The 17,409-nt window shown below is 48.7% G+C and overlaps 1 protein-coding gene across 1 annotated transcript in view; it reads right to left on the reverse strand.

Annotated features, from left to right (window-relative positions):
* Positions 1-9,713: 9,713 nt before the first annotated feature.
* The window catches only part of PDE6A (phosphodiesterase 6A), a gene marked incomplete at its 5' end in the record, with an annotated part of 44,202 nt that continues 36,506 nt past the window's right edge, over positions 9,714-17,409 (reverse strand). The window contains 5 exons of the mRNA XM_081137506.1: positions 9,714-10,037; positions 11,479-11,626; positions 13,200-13,283; positions 14,750-14,824; positions 15,126-15,189. Of these exons, the coding sequence (XP_080993632.1) occupies positions 9,961-10,037; positions 11,479-11,626; positions 13,200-13,283; positions 14,750-14,824; positions 15,126-15,189 (448 nt within the window). The 3' untranslated portion in view covers positions 9,714-9,960. The remainder of the gene's footprint in view (positions 10,038-11,478; positions 11,627-13,199; positions 13,284-14,749; positions 14,825-15,125; positions 15,190-17,409) is intronic.

Raw genomic sequence — 17,409 nt, forward strand, 5'->3', positions numbered from 1 at the left:
TTCTGGGCGTTATCTGCCAAGCCCTGCCCTGTCTCTCATTGAGTGAGTTCGGGTTCGATTACAATCAGAGCCCTCAGCAGGTGCCCAGCTCACACTTAGAGGTTCTGCCTGGCCATGAGTCCTTAGATCCTCATGAGGAAGGCAGGGTGAGCTTCCTTCCAGGTGAGGCAGGCGGTTCTCCAAGAGGTAAAATGACCTGCCCAAGGTCCCACAGCCAGTCAGTAGACAGAACAGCAACCCAGCCCAGGCCTCCCAATCCCTCGTCCTATACTCCCCACAGTAGCTGGGGTAAAGATGCAGAGTTTCAGGGCTGGTAGAGGTGAGTTCAGCTAAATTGGACAACAAACTAGAAACCTGAGGCTCATCATGGGGGTTACATCAACAGCTGATTCGCCAGCTTAGGTGAGTTCAAGCTCTGGTGTGTGTTTTGATCCAAGGTGTACTGTGGTTTGCTTATACCTGTGGACATGTTATCAGAGCTTCAGTGACACACCTGGAGTGTCCTGGACAAGTGATCTGGGAGCAGTCATCCTTTTGGACCAGTCACCAACCCATCTTACTCCCTCCAGCTTGTCTTTCCTTTTCCTCAGCTGTAAGGTTGTTTGGGTGGCATGGGACTGGGAAGCAGGCAGAGGACGTGAGGGTTAGGGATGGATAAAACAACCTCCAAGCTAATTTTCAACTTAGAGAACATTCTAATTGGGCTTTACTTTAAAATTTGTGTTCTTGAGTAATGTCAAAACCATATCCAGCGTGGATGTTCTGCAGGTGCCTTGGGGGGCGCCATTTGTGAGGGAGAGCATGGCCGGGCAGAGGATGAGCATGTAGCTTCTGCTTCAGAAAGAGCAGCTCCCACTCGATCTCTTTCAGACATCAGTGCTCCTTGGTAAATTTCTGTATTGAAAAAGAAAATAAAAAAGGTCCTGCTGCTTTAACAAAGTTGAAATTGACTCATTAAACTAAATAAGCGAAATTAACCTATTGTTAATGCCAGGCCTAGTCCTTTCAGAATTGATAGTTGATTTTTTTTTTTTTTTTAAGATTTTCAAATACCTCAGTAGGTAAACTGGGCTGATGAGCTTGTCCTAGGTGGTGTGCATACTCCAAGCCCACACAGAAGGCTGGAGGAGACAGGCTTTGGAAGGAATAGGGAATCTGAGCTCCTGTGTGTCAAGTCACTTTACCTCTTTGGGTCCCAATTTTCTTTTCTATGAAATAGACTGGGGGAGAATTAAGCAAGGTGATCTCCAAGGTCCCTGACAGCTCTACAGTCTTAGCTTCTGCTAAGGCAGTGTCTAGCTGAAGATGGCAGATACACAGCATGTGCGCCACTATAGCCACATCCCTGGCCGTGGCAGACATAACTAATTGATCACAGCACACATGTTCTTTGAGCCTGGCCATGCTATTAGAATCTTCATCACAGTGCCTTGGGCAAACATTACTAATTGATCAGAGTTTAACTTATTTGACATCTTGGGCTAATCTTCTAAAGGTTTCCATCACACATTAATATGGTGGCTGAGTTTCATGCTGGCCCATTCCTGTCTGTCATGTCCTGACCTGTGAGAGTAAATTTCCCTAAAGTCATTCCTTGGCACAGGACTCCTGATATTACTGTGACACAAAATCCCACTTGGGGTGGGAGTGGAGAGTGGAATAGCAGACATGAACATGTTTGGGGGAGGTGGGGTTTATGAGGATGGACCAAGAAAAGGGACTTTCCACAGCACAGGCCTGAACATTCTAAATTCCTTTTATAGCTATTCACTGCCTAGCACACAGTAGGCACACAACAAATGGTTATGGAATGGAATTTAATCTGTCTGCTGCCTCCCCTGAGTCCTTGAGATTTCACCATGTAGAAGCCAGTAGGAAAGAACTCTAGCTTCAGAATTGGACTAGATCACCTCTAAGCCCCTCCGATTGGCTTCTTCCCTGATTGCACTAGGCCAGAGGTTCTACCATGGGCAGGTGGTACTTCAGGGTAAAGAAATGCAAATTTAGTGAAGGACAAGTCTGTCCCCTCTTCTGGGTCAGCTGAAGCTGTCCTTTCACTTCAGATTAATACAGGGCCCTTGAAGTTACTTATACTCGGCCCTTGAGCAGAGCAGAGATCTGAGCATGGCAGTGGGATGGGATGTGCCTAAGGCCAGAGCTGGGGCCGCTGATGGGAGGGGATGCCTGCCAAGGACGTCCAGCAGTTTCTGCTCACTGTCCCGTACATAAAAGGCTACAGGTTCTAAAGCTGACTGACCCTGCAGACCACCTCTGTCCGGAAGACTCATTCGGTGCTGCGTATTACTTACCAAGGAGACTCCCAAGGTCTCTCCAGGAAAACTAGTCAACTTTGGGCTCTTTTCCACTAACTTAAGGAATAACCCAGAGGGAGCAGCTGCCACTGGCAACCATCTCGTTGTAGCTCTGCCCTAGTATTTGCTCTCGATGATGTTTACATGTGATTGCCATAAAGCTTGCTGTAGGCTGTGCCGGTAGCTGCCGCGCCGGGTAGGTTGTACTGTCCGTCTCTGTGCTGTGCTGGTGTTTTCCAAAAATATCCGATCCAACCGCTAAGTGGAATTCTTCCATCTCCTTCCTCAGTCAGTAGAAGGCTGAATCAGAATCCTCCCTCTCGGGGGCTCTGGTTATGAAGGAAAATGCATCAAAGAGGTAAAGAATATGCGTGGATGGAGTGTAGCTAGAGCTCCCACCCCCGATCCCTTCACACCTTGTTCTCCCCAATAAGAGAATTGCTTGGAATCCAAAAGCACCCTTGGGGGCTCTGCAGCTACCCTGAGATCTGGCAGCACTGCATGTGGGACACGCTTGGAAGAGGCAGGGCTTCGGGGGCGGGAGGAGGAAGGGAGGAACGCTCTGAGCTCCAACACTCAGCACGCAAGCTCTGATGTGGGAAGAGATGACGCAATCAGGAGCTTTCATTGCCTAAAGCCTATGCTTGTTGACGTTCTGACAGCGATTTCTTCTAGGCAATACATGCCCAGGCCGCTGTGCAGGTGGGGAGAGGAGGGAGCAGGGAAGACATTGACAGCGAGATTCTAATGCCTGGACAGGTCAGGACCCCACCCCGGCTTCAGGGTCAGTTGAAACCACAGCTGAACCTGCAGCTCGAGAGATGGGTCAACTCCAATGTGAAGTACAAGCCCCCCCAGAGGATTTGCTGATCTGACTCACTTCACGTCAAAACCGCGGTAATTCTCTTAGCATTTGCAGTTTAGCTATCACTGTTAGATATGATCAGGGAAGGAAATTGGATGTACAGTAGCACATAAAGTGAACTTAATGGTTTCATTGGCCAAAGAAGAGGGGCCCTCTCACCCCTTCCCATTGGGGCGGAAGGAAGCTGCTTAGTACTTACGTGCAATATGTTTAAGCTGGTCCCCAAGTCCCTGAGGCATTTGCACACACAGATGGGCTCCAGGGCTGTGTGCCAAGTCGGGAGGTACAGGGTAAATGGAGGGAGAGCGTGGGAGCTAGGAAACCCACGTACACAGAGATGCCCTTGGCCCAAAACACATCGGAGGAGGGAGAGCCCTTGGGAGCCTGCTGCGGGATGCCCAGGAAGTAGGCAGAGGCTGACTTTGCATTGAACCAATAAAAGCACTTTGAGAAAACCACAACACTTCAGCCTGGCTCCCTGTGTCTACACTGGAAAATATGGTCGCCTCTGGCTGTGTGAGATACTCTCCTAGGGACCGAGATAGGGGGTAGGGAAGGGGGCTGGTGTGAGGGAGAAGAGAACGGAGTTACCTTCTGAGATACCAGCAGCAGGAGAGCCAATCCTGGGCCTAGCCCTTTGCTGGCCTCTTTGTTGGAGGCCCTAGAAACAGGGAACGATGAGATTAGATCTTGGTTCCTATCTTCTTTATATACAAAAATTAAAACAGCCCAGCTGATTGAAATGGATTTGCAGACCAAGTCATTTAACTATAAGCCATCTCAGAGCGAAAAAGGCAATGTCTCTTCCCTGCTATGTGAGCCGGGGCCTGTTTCCTCATCTAGCAAATGAGAATATTGGGCAGGATGAACACTCGAGTCCGTTTCACCTCTAATAGGCTCAGATTCCCTTCTCTGGCTGTGCCCAGCTCATGTTCAGGGTGAAATTCTCCGCAAGGTAACCAACCAGCAGCTGGTTCAAACCCACACAGTCCTGGCAGAGCTTCCCTATACCAGGAGGCCAGCTCCGCAGGACAGATCTAAGCCATAGTTTCCAGTGGGGATGGTGCGAAGTTCCGCCCCAGCTTGGCTTGGTGGCGCTGTCGAACCTCACGTCAGCCTTGTCGTCATCCCCACCAAACAGCTTTTAACCTGAATGTTCTGACCACTTGGCTGTTTCTCTCTTGCTCTCAGACAATTCTAGCAATACACTGGTTTGTTTTTTTTTCAAAACAGCTTAACTTAGGCACTTTTCACGCATTTCTTTCAAATGATTGTAAAACATATGGGGCAACAGGAGGCCTCAATCACACTGCGTATGTTTAGGGCAGCTTTGGTTTTTTGTTTCTTTAATGGTTTTGCAGCGGTGACTGAAGCTTCTTCGTGATTTGAAGGGTCAGATTATCAGATATTCTGTTTCATCAGAATGCCTTGCACGCCTGGAAGCAGCTCAGAAACCCAACTGCCCAAATTGGGGGCTTGGAAAAATACGGTTTTGTACGTGGTCAGCCCTTGGGCTGTGCAGCAGCACCTCAGAGAGGTGTTTATATAGCTAGAACCCCCTCTGTGCTGCATTTTTTGGCCAAAGGATCCTTCAAGGAAGCCTAATAAAACCGTTTCCACTTTGCTGGCCTTGCTCTGGGTGATTTTTGAAGGGATTGGTTCGCTTCCACTTCAGCACTTTGCCTTATCAATGTCTAGTCGCCATCTAGTGGCCAAAGACTGTATCCACCAGCTACCCAGATGGAAGGCAAATAAATCCTTCAGGCCACCTTGCTGCCCAACACCCAATTTGGGAATGAAATGTGATGTTATGGGTGAACTGTCTTTAATATTTAGAGCCCCGTGATTACCACTCAGGAGGATTAAGGATCAACCACATAGATGCACACAGGCTGAGCAGCGCACTGTCTGCCGTGGACAGAGGAGACAGGAGTGGACCCTACGTCCCGGTGCCCGGGAGGGGTTTACTGTAACTGCAATACCAGCAGCCCGGCTGCTGACCTTAAGTGAACCTCTGCCAGGTGGCCCACACTGTACTCTCAGTACAAGCAAAGAGGTTGGGTGTCAGGATTCCGTGTGGGGGCTGGCCATGGCCTGTGATAGGGTCCACCAAATAGCCAAACAGGTTATATATTTTTTTGTTGTTAGTTTGTTTTGTTTCTGTTTCTATATTTTGTATTTTAAAATCTTGTCAAGTGTTTTGTGTTAGGAATAAAAAGTCATAAACTATCCCCAACTTTGTTTCTTGAGGGATGTTCTATTCCGATAGAAACAGGTTGGAAATCTCAAGGGGTGCGTGGTCAGGGTGGTCAGTGGGACAGGGAAGTGGACCACTTGGATTTCCAGGCGGTTTCTGGGGAAGACGACCATCCAGAAGTCCGGCTCAGTGCCATCTGCTCCGGAAATTCATACTCACCCCCTTCAGCTCCTTGTGCCACGGTCTTAGCATTGGCTTTGAGCAGCTGCTTCTTCCAGGGGCAGCTGCTAATGTTGAAACCAACAGAAGATCTCTCTCCCCTCCCCCAGGTTCCTAAAGAGACAGTATTTGTAGCTAGCCTTAATCGACTGGGCAAGGTGGTCCCCATGGTCCCTTCCAGCATTTCCAAATCTTGGACTCAAATCCTTTTCTCTTGGTGTGACTATGCAGCCTGGAGAATTCTGAGCAATAGGAAGCCAGGGCTTTCCCCGGCTCTGTGACAGGGTCAAACCAGGGAATGGCTAACCTTGTGAGGTTTGGGCATCCCCAGGGGTACTCCGTAGGGGGCATTATTTATTAGGAAGCTCAACAAGGTAGCTACAGCCTGGGGTGCATGAGTGCAGGGCTGTGTGTGTGTGTGTGTGAGTGTGTGTGCACCCACATGCCTGTCTGTGTTTGTGTATGTGTGGAATTACATTGATGCATTTATTGAGAAAGGTGCAAGAATTTCACCTACACAGAGGGACACATCGCTTTGTTATTTATAATAGAAAGCTAAATTTTAATTTTTTTAAAGGACACTGCTAATGATTGGGAATGGAGTTTTTAGTTTTGCTATTTTTTTTAATTGGTAGAGGATTTTTATATATTTTTTTCCATTTCGTTGGGTTGTGTCCTTATTTATATAAATACTTTATCCGTAGAGGCAAGGAAGAAACCTTCTTTGCTTTTAATTATCGTGGTTGTCATGTCCCTATTTTATTTCTGGTGTGATTCATCTGTCTTACCTTCTAAATGAGAAAATGTTTTCCTGTATTTGTACATTGTCAGATTCTATAGTTTCATAGATAATTTAACCAAATTGCTCTATGTATTATTATTCTGTGAGTATAAAGTTCTATTTTAACGTCTGTAAATACTTCAGAACTGGCTTCTTTTCTCAGACTCCCACTGTGGAGTTATTGTTTACATCACAAAAACTGTAGAATCTCTATGCTCATGTACTGTAAATAGTGAAGTGATCTGCTTATAAATAAACTTAACAAATACACTATGGAGATTAAAAAGGAAATACTACCCACAGCCCTGCCCAGGCGTGTCTTCCTTTATTGGTCCTGTGTGCTCGCTGAGGGGCTGGGGAAAGGATTCTGGTTTTGGCGTCACCTTCTCAGAAAAGACCCTGGTCAGGGTGTGTCCCGGGCCCATCCACAATTTTCTGAGCTCACTTTTCCTTCCTTCACAGCACTTTTCATGGATCATAATGAATCATTCAGACTCCCCTCACCTAACAGATGTCCCATTCCTGGCTCTGGCCGTGACTTTTATGAAGCGATGCCACTTTCTGAACAAGGGCTCCTTATTTGGGCGTATTAGCTTTTTCACACAAGCACACTAAACGAATGTGCTGCAGGAGGTATTTTGACGTGGTTTCAGCCAGAAACACTCACCGACTGACGACTCTAAAGCAACTTTGGTTAGAGGATGTGGAGAACAGATTTGAATCGTGCGCTGTATTTGGGGAACTACAAACGTTTTCCTTTGCTCACTCCCAGCCAGAGCGCCGAAGAAGTGGCATTTTCCAGGACTGAGCCTTGGATGTGTATGTATTTCCTCAGTTTCAAAGCACTCTGGGGTTTATTGGCCTTTATTTTGCCCTAAAGCTACTTTAACGTGAGTGGGTTTTTTAACATTAGTATTTTTAAGTGCTGTCCAAGTGCACGATACCCACGTGCCCCCAGAGGGCTGAAACGTGGATGGAGAAGGTCATACATCAAAGGCAGGCACAGTGAGCATCCCACCTCCTGATACGTGCAAACTAGTCTCTAATTGTCTACTGCCCGCAGGAATCCGTAGTTTGTCGTTCAGGTGATCTATTTTTTTAATCTGGAAATTTTGGATTTCTTTGGTTGGAAGGGAACGCGTCGTAACTTTTCTCTTTAAAATGATTGGGGTGTTGGCACTGAGCAGCAGGGTTCTCTGGCAGGAGTGAGGTCCTTAGAGACGTTATGTGATTCGTTACTCAGTGATGTCTCCCCCTTACTAGGTGCTAACCTCAGGAGAAGGGTGCTTCTGCGTTCATTGCAGGGGCCAGCCCCATCAATCAGGAATTCATGAACCTAGTGAGAGGTTCCCACTGATGGCCTGATGACTGCACATAGCCGGGGAAGCAACCACGCCCCAGTGTCACAGAAATAGTCCCTTCAATGGTACAAGGAATAGAATGGGAGATTTAGAGCCTCCAACCTGTGTTTGAGACCCAGCTCTGTCACCTCTGTATTGTGCAGACTTGGGCAAGGCACCTCTTAGGCCCCTGGCGTTTTCAGCTATGAAATAAAACATTTTGCATAGATGAACTCCAAGGTCCTAAAAATGGCTGGTTCTCAGAAGCAGTACATTGCAGGGGAAATGATTACAAGCCAGGAGTCTGGTGTCAGGCTGCTTGGCTTTCAGTTCTGACTTCACCACTTATCAGCTGGGTGTCCTCGGGCAGGTTCCTTAACCTCTCTGAGTCTCTTCCTCGTCATGTGATAAATGGGGCTAGTAATTGTTTCTACCCTGTAGGGTTGTTATGAGGAAGAATTTAGATCATGCACAGTACCTAGGACATTAGAAACACTTAGTCAACATGAGACGCAACCCTCATCGTGAGTGGTATCATTTGGTGCTAACCATAGCCCTGAGTCAGGCATGGCAAAGAGTGGAGGGAACCTGCCCGGGGGGCAGAGCCTGCACCCGCAGCATCACCTATATGTTCCCTAGTGACACTTCTTTTCTTTACTCTGCCACTTAACCACTGCATGTGATGTGCTTAGGGACATGCCTTTGCTTAAAAGACCACTGCTCCGAGGGTGCCAGTTTCAGGAGGGCAGAGAAATTGAGCTTGGGAGTTAAAAGATGAGGGCTCCAGGCCCAGCTCCCTATTGACATGTCCTGAAACTATGGGCAGGGCTCATGCGTCAGGAACTCGGATCGATCTGCTGTGTGAGTCACAGGGACATGTGCCCTGTACACCGTGTTCTCCTGAGCTTGGGCTTCTGCTGCTGGAGGGAAGCCAGGGAACTGCCATGAACTTCGCACAGCCCATCCCCTCGCTGGCCTTCGATTTCCTCATTTATCTAGAAAAGGGGAGGTTAGAGTAGATCAGTGGTTTACAAACAGTTCAGAGGAACTACGTATTCTCTCTCCTCAAAGCAGCTAGAGCCAACACCCGCTTATAGGAGAACCAGGGACAGAAGCAGCAAATGGATAAATCTAGAATTTGGGACAACTGGTACTTTCTGCAACAAGAAAAATGGGGGAGCACTGTTACAGATTAAAACACACTTAAGAGACATACCGACTAAAAGTGTAAAACTTATTTGGATCAGATTAAGCAAACCAACTATTAGACATCTTTGCGACAATGAGAGAGAAGGACCACTGTCATGAGGTGGGTTCTCCAAAAGGCAGCCTCTGCTTGGACCTAGTCTGCAGGGTGGTTACTAAGGAGTGCCCCTAGGACAATGCCTGGGGCAGAGGGAGAAGCCAAGCTGTCATGCGAGCCCAGTGACAGCCTTGGTGGGCCCCACGAGGAGTCCTGGAGCTGCAACGGCCCTGCAGAGCTGTCCCGAGTTGGGCCAACATGGCCAGACCTTAACTCCTGGCTTGGATCAGTCATTGGATGCATGTCACCCAGGGAAAGGATGTGACCTTGAGCCAAGTGTTTCTATGCAGGTGAGGTAATCCCCAAGGGGCTGCCACTGAGGGCTGTCTGCCCAGCATTCACAGCTGCTGGGACCACGACTCCTTCACGCTTCAGTAAAGAGCCTGACAACTTGTCATAGCATCGGCCACAGCTGGATTTCAGGTGCTCATTTGTTGCACGTGATAATGATGTGGTTATGTTGGAAAACACCCGTATGTCTGGAGTGATATGTCTGAGATTTTCTTTTAAATACTTCAGCCAAGAAGTTGAAAGATACAAAAGGACAGTTGAAACAAATGTGGCTGAAGCTCCATATCGGAATAGGGTCATAGGTGGGGATTCACTCTATAATTCTCTACTTTTGAGAATGGTTGAAAGTGTTTATAATAAAGTAGAAAAAGCATGAGGACAAAAATGATTCTAAGTAAGCAGGTGAATTTGGCATTAATTAGGTATTTAATTAATGACTACGAAAGCTAGAATGTTGGCTTTAGCTCAATGAAAAGTTCTCCAGCCTGAAACATAGTTTGAAAGCCCCTAGGTAAGATGTAAGCTAAGTTCTCATTCAGCTTCCAAATCCTATGACTCTTTTACTTCTCAAGAAGGTGTCCCATTTGCCCTGGCTCGGGTGATCTCTTCCCACGAAGAGCAGTGCCATTCTGGTCAGCGGATCCCGCGTGGGCTACTGGATGCAGCAGGACTTGGATGCAGGGGCGCCTCCTCCAGGGCCGGGATTCCCCCCAGGCCCATTTCCCGCGGCTGCAATCAGACAGAAGGAGAACACGCCAGGTGAGGGGAGGCTGCAGAAGGCTTCTCCTTTGCGCTGGTGTTGACCAGGAGTTGCAAATGCAAGGGTTTTCAGGGGCCAACAGATAACCACACATGAGGAAGGCAAGCCAAGTATAAGGGGAATCAGAGCAAGAATGTTTCTCGAAACTAAGAAAAATAACAATTATGGTAAATGGCAACCCGCACTTGGCACCAATGTCTGAGAGACAGCAGGGGGTGGGGGGACTGTGGCAAATGAGAGATTCCACTGCCCCACCTAAAGTGGTGGGGGTGGGGTTGCCACTCAGCTCCGCTTAATTGTTATCATGCAGAAGTCCCGACAGGTGTGGCCAGATCTTGATCTTTTAAATAGACATGCTGGAGATCTGGATTTTAAAAATTGGATATATCCCCATTTTAAAATGCAGACAGCAAATTCACATTTTAAACAAATTCAGGCCAAACAAAAGACATCGTGCAGGCTGTAAGTTTGCCCAGACCTGCCACTAGCCCGTAAGACAATCTGTGCAAATTAGAAAAAGACACTTCTTCCTCTGGACACTTGACTGCCATTTTCTGGAAAATTGTGTTTATGATACAAGTCTGTGGTGGCTGTGATACATCGTACACCTCCTGGAGCTGTGAAGATGCAACTTATAAACCCCTGAGTGGTGGCCCCACATTTGTAGCCGCCAGTTCAGAATCACCCCACACAGAGGAGAGGGGAGCTGGAGACCTGTCCATGCTAAGAACCATGGAAAGAGGGAAGGTCAGTCAGCGTGGGGCGGGAACCAGAAGCCATGTCCTGTGAGGGAGCTAGAGCCACACAACCAGTAAAGGAAGTGGCTGGGGGAGGGGAGGTGCTGTTGACTGGGGAGAGAAGGAAGAAACGAATCCCATTCGATTCCTGAAGGCAGGACTGGCCATTAAGTGGAAGTTTCAACAAGGAGAACAGTTTCAGTTCAAGGAAGAGCTAATAGTGAGGTTTCATGTAAGGTAGTGAGCCCTCTGTTACTGGCAGTATGCAAGCAAAGGCTCATGATGGTATAGGGAGGATTCAAACATCAGACAGAAGTTTGGAAATATGGCCTTTAAAATTCCTTCCAACCAATAATTTTGGGTTTTCTCGTTTGTCCCTGAGCAGGGCCCTATGTCCACAGCCTTCAAATTGGAACCCGTCCTACACTGGTTGCGGGGCAGTCAGGGAATCCTTGCTGGAAGCCTCAATCTTGGGAACCAGGCTCTGCCGCTTACTGATGGTATGACTCGGCTACAGTCCTTCTGGAAGCCTCAGTGCCCTCCTACGGAGAATGGGGACAATCATGGGAGGCGGCGAGGCCTGAATGGCACCCCGTGTGGGGGGCTCTGCGGCCAGGCCAGGCACTGCGAGCACTCGGCGTGGGGGTCAGGGCTCCCGTCCCCTCCCTCGAACCTTGCTTGGCTGCCTGCTGCTTCTGCCTCTCCTCCTCCAGAGCCTTCATCTTGGCCTCATAGTCGTCGGCCAGCGCTTTCCACTCCTTGCGGTTGTTGGTGATCCCGTCCAGCATGGGAGTGATCTCCTCGTGGAAACGGGAGAATTCCTGGAAGAGAGAGAGAGAGAGAGAGAGAGCAGGGTCGGGCTGCAGGCGGGGGCACAGCTGGATTTGTCTGCCCCTGGAAGGAGCTGCCTGGGCAGGTGGCAGGCTTCCCGCCACCCAGCGGTGTGCATGCTGATGCTGTGTGGCCTCCAGGGAGCAAGATCCCATCCCTCTTCTGCTTAAAACCCTCCTGTGGCTCCCCCAGCCCTTCAAGATGAGCCAGACTCGTGCACATGGCTTTCAAAGCCCTGCAGTCCCTGCGCCTGCCCCCTCCCCCCCCCCCCCCCCCCCCCCCCCCCCCCGCCACCGTGAGCCCTCCAGGCACCCCAGCCTCTGCCCATTGCTGGAGAGAAGCCCGCCTTCCGTGGGCTGCACACAGGCCCTTCCCACGGCTGGAGCTCTAACTTGCCCTCTTTTCCCGTGAGGCCTCCACCTAGACGGCACCTCCTCCAGGAAGCCCCTTCCCACACAAAGGCACTCGGTAAATGCTTGTTGAGCGAAATGAAGCTGTGGCGAAGGGGATTCTTCAGTGCTCCTAGCTCTGAGAATAACTATCATGCCGCTGAGCGCAGTGCATTACAGTTCACGGAGCGCTTATCTCCCCTCAGAAACTCCTGGGAGAAGGGAAAACAAGATTCATCACCCCCAGATTTTTTTGGTGAGGAAACTGATATGCAGATTGACAGGGTAGATTCACCCAAAGGGAGAAGGGTGAATCCAGGGCCGGCTGTGCTCAGAGCTGCCTGGGTCCAGCTCCAGGCCCTGCCACAAGCTGTGTGACCTTGGGCAGGTCACTTACAGAGCTTCACCTCAACCATGAAATCAAGACGATAATCCCTACCTCGCAGGGCTGTGGTGGTAACTGACACGCATAAAGCCCTCAGCCCAGTCTCCTCGTTTAATGACATTGCTGAGGGTGATGGAGAACATCGGCTACTCTGCCCTGGTGCTCAGAGGCCCCCGTGAGCCTGTGTTATGTCAGAGAGGCCTGGCTCACCTCTGAGAGCACTTGAACTTCCTAACAGAAGGGGTACAGCTCGCACAACGGAAAGAGCCCTGGACCCAGGGTCAGGTGCCCTGGCTCTCTGCCCATCTCGTGGCTGACTTTGTGACCCTGGGCCTGTCATTTTTCATCTCTGACTTCTGTTTCCTCATGTGTAATCATGGCCTAAGTAACAAGCGGGAGGTGAACAGTGGCCCAGATAATGGAATTGGGGGCAGTGGGTTTCTAAAGAGGGAGACGTTAGCTTTGAGCAAGAGCTCAGAGAGAAATTCCAGGTCATCTTCTGACACTTGGGTTACTCTGACCTGTCACGTTTCCCCAGCTAGGGAGTTAGGAGGGTGTAAGTCCGCAATGCTTCCTCCTTCCCTGTCTGAAACCATGCTTAGTCATTTGTCCCATGTGACCCCTGAGGGCTATCCCTGAGGACCAGATGCCACTGCAGAGGAGAAGGGCTTTGGAAAATGCCACCCACTGGTCACGTTCCAGGGTTTAGTATTCCCGATGGCATTTGGGAATCCCAGCTTTATCAAAGGCAAAGACAAAGACTTGGGCCCGAGAAAGCGGAGGACCCACCTTGTACACAAAGGTGCAGACAAAGTCGATGAAGCCGACCTGCAGCTTGGGGAGTTCGTCCGCCTTGTTTCTGTCCATCATGGGCTGTCATGGGGGAGACAGAGTTCACGGCACTGGCTCCTTCTGGCAGCATGCGGCCATGGGCCCCATACTACCTATGAAGTATTCTTGCCGAAAGACAAAAGACCGAACCTCAAACTCATCAAGTTTCCAGATCTAACTAGCAGATTGCAGGAAATACAGGGATAGAGGCCCATATTAAATAACACCACGAGGGCCAGTCAGCCAAATCCAGAAGGTGGGAAACCCAATAGCAGAGGACCCACACTCTTCAACAAATAAAAGGCACACAAGAGGAAAAAAAAAGGCGAGGAAATGACTGTTGATTGAAAGGTACTTAAGAAACACAACAACAGGAAGGTGTTTGTTCCTTGACTGGATCCTGATTTGAGCAAATCAGACTAAATGATTTTCATTACTCAGGGAAAGTGGACAGACTAGGGATTAGGTGCTATTAAAGAATTATTACTAATTTTGTGAGTGTCATCATGATACTGCGGTTATGTGTGTTTGTTGAAAATTCTTCTCTCTTAGAGATACATACTATAAAGCATTTATGGAAGAAATGACATCTTTACTTTAAAATACTTCAGCCAAAAGATTAGCAGTGCAGGGGAAGGGAGGGGCGTAGATGAAACAATGGCAGGCCGTTGCTGATGGTTGGGTCTGGCTGGTGGGTACCTAGAGTCCATGAACCGTGCTCTCTACACTGTACGGTGTTAAAGGGAAGAAGGGAGTCACAGGTGCCACCAGCCCCTGCTGTTCCTGCTCTGCCTGCTCCTCACAGCCTGCCACTCGCGCTCAGGCCTGCCAGAGCCTCACCTGGTGCCCCGGCATTTGCAGCGCTTCACAGGTTTAGCCCATCCCCATACCTGTGATTCTGCCCCCAAAGTGTCTTCCCTTTTACTCCACCTTTACTTACTAGCCCTGCCCTACCTAGTGCAAGGAGCTGTCAGACTGTCCAGCTGATTTCAACTATCGACTTCGCTAGGTTAGCAGCTTGACAAACAAGATCTTTCTTCCCCTGCACGCTCTGTGCTGTTAGAACAGGGCCGGGGAGCGGGGAGGGGGTGGGTGCCCAGGTTGTTGGAACTAGAAGAGAAATCCAAGTTTTGGTGTCCGCTTGTCAATGTCTATTTAGCTGAGTGACATATACATTGGACACATGGCTATGGACATATACATTGGATCAGGGGTCCCAAACTCTAGGAGGGCACACTTGCTGGACTCACCCCCACAGTTTCTGCTTAGGTAGGTCTAGGGTGGGTCCTGTGAGTTTATATCTCTAACATGTTCCCCAGTAAGGAGGCTGACGGCAGCCCGCACTTCGACAAACCCTGCATTACGGAAAGGTCATCTCTATGGTAAGGTCACACATCTCTATGTCCTTATAGGGAATGGACACATTTCTCTGTCTCAGCAAGGTCACAAATGTCCATCAGGATGAGGTCACAGGCCCAACATCAGGTTGACGTCCGCTCTCTACTCACAATGGGATTCTGCTGCAGCTCTGTGCGCTCCAGGTCACCTTGTTCCCAGAATTCAGCAGCAACCAGCAGAGCTACCTGCAACGGGCAGAACCCCCAACCCAAGGAGTTAAGCCCCAGCCCCAATCCTCCTGCTCCTCTCCCTTGCTTCTATTCTACTCTACTTGGATTTCCAGCTCAGCACAAACATAAACCCCACCCTGCCCCGCCACCCCCACTGTGTTGTCATCAGGGGAGGAGTCCTAAAGTGACTTCCATGTCTTGCCAGAAGAGAATGGAGCCAAGGTGGACTGCCTCTGGAGCTGGGGGATCCAAGCTACCTTAGCTGCTGTCACCAGTATTGGAATTCCCCTCCTCTTGGGTCAGGAGGAGTCCATACCTTGCTCTGCACCTCCCAGGGCTTGGTGATGGCTGAGAGATCACAGGCGGTCATCATCATGGCCCTGGACACAAGGACACCACCCATCATCAGTCCGGAGCTATTTAAGGCTGCACGTACTAGTTAATTCCATCTATCTCTTCTTTCTGTCCCCCCATTAGTAGGTCTCACCCCATTATGAGGAGAGGGGTGACTTCCTCAGCATGTTTGAGGTGGGGTTTTGAAATCAGACAGTGATTCAAATGTTGCCTCTGTCAATTTCCAGGAGTTTGACATTGAACAATTAAACCAACCTCTCTAAGCCTCAGTTTCCTTGTCTGTACTGATAGTGGTAATTTCTATATGGAGAGGGTGCAAGATTAAATGAAATAAGGTGTGTAAAAATCTTAGCATAGTGCTTAGGCATAGTATGTGCACAATAAATATTGATGATTATCGTGAACATATATTGGGTTTTTATTATATGCCACACACTGTTCTAGGCATTTCATAAACATCAATTTCATTTCGATCTCATCACATCTTCAGAGTTCCTTCTCTCCTGACTAGTATAGAACAATGTTTGTCAACCTTTTTCCCATCATCTTCCCCTCTCTACTGTCAAAGACCCTTTTTAGGCATTTTTTCTAGAATGGCTCCACCATGAAATTTTAATGCCACAGACATACTGTATATCTGTTTGGAGGGCCACAGACCATGGTAGCATCTAAGATTTTTTACTCTTCTCTCAAGAACCACTTTTTGCCCCATGGGGGAGAAGTGTGGCTCGGTCATTGTGAGGAAGCCTTGCGTTAAGAAGTAGAGGAAGGATTTGTCAAAACTTCTAAATGCTCACTGTCAAATAGATTAAGCAAATGAATGCTCAGCTTTGCATACAAGAATCACTGGCTTCCTGTTACCAGTTGTGTCCACATTTTAAGTCCACAGCCGTGGCTTCAGGAGAGCACTGGATGTTTACTGTCCTTGAGAGCACTGGATGTTTACTGTCCTTGGCTGGAGAGATCAGGTGACAATCACTTCCAGCCGTTGGGGAAACACACCTAAGTGTTTTGTAGACAGATTGGTGCATGGGGTGGATGAAAAGAAGTGTCCAGATAGACAAGGCATTAGAGAAGTAAACGCAACAGGGCTTGCGGGTAGATTAGACGTGCAAAGTGAGGAAGAGGGAGGTGTCTGGGTGGAGGAGAGTAAGGGACAACTTGGCTATCGTGGAGAAGAGCAAGAGAAAGTCGTGAAGACTCTGTATGCTGAGAAATTTGTACCTATCCTCTTGGCAGGCAAGCCATCAAGAGCAGGGGATGGAGCTGAACGGGAGAACAGCATAAAATGCCGCACAGAGCTTTGGAATCAGAGCAATTAGATCCTCAGTCTTCTTAATTGCTGCATTCAAGGCAGGCGAGCTAATGTGTTTGAGTCTCCATTTGCTCATTCGTAAAATTAGATAATCATGTTGGGCTGGATCATATGAAATATGGATTTTGTGGGTCAAAAACAGTCGAAAAAGTCAGCCGTTTCGCATGGTTCGATGTAATACATCCGTCCTAAGAGCAACGTGACCGTCACATTAGATGATTTTGCTAATGCAGGCATTACCCTCGTCTTCATTACTGTCACCTTCATCACATTGCCCATGTGTTCAGGGCACCCAGGTGAGTCCGCTTGGCGGCCTGAAACAAGCTGAGCTGCTCACCTGGCCCATCCCCAAAGCAAATGCCTCTTCCACTCAGCCGTGCAGCTCAGTGGCCCTGCTCTCTGACCAGCCAAAGCGCCCAGGGCTCACAGATACCCCCGGAGGGTGTGGCCTGCGGAGGCCTCGGGAGCCTGAGAAAGGTGTGGGTGTGCAGGAGAGGGCGGAGGGACTTGGGCTCCAGCCCTTGGTGCTCCACTAATGTCCATGTGACAGTAGGTAAGTCACTTTTTCTCTCTGGGCCTCACATTCCTCATTTGAAAACCACTAGACCAGGAGCTGGCAACTTTTTCTGTAAAGGGCCAGATAGTCAATATTTTAGGTTTTGTAGACCATAGGGGTCTCCATAGCAACTACTGAACCTCATGATGTGAAAGCAGCCATAGAAAGTCAGGGTCACTCATCTGTTTGGCTCAGTGCCTAGGGCCTATGATACTTTCAGGGACCCATGAAAATGTTTTCATTTTAATTTCTTTTAAAATTAGAAGAAAAAAGAGAATATAATAATGATGGATATATAATAATTCAGCCTGGATTATATATTTTTTTATACTAATACAATCATAAAATATAAATTTTTAATTAATTAATTAATTA

The sequence above is a fragment of the Miniopterus schreibersii genome (genome assembly GCF_964146895.1).
Source record: "Miniopterus schreibersii genome assembly, chromosome: 4".
Classification (NCBI taxonomy): Eukaryota; Metazoa; Chordata; class Mammalia; order Chiroptera; family Miniopteridae; genus Miniopterus; species Miniopterus schreibersii.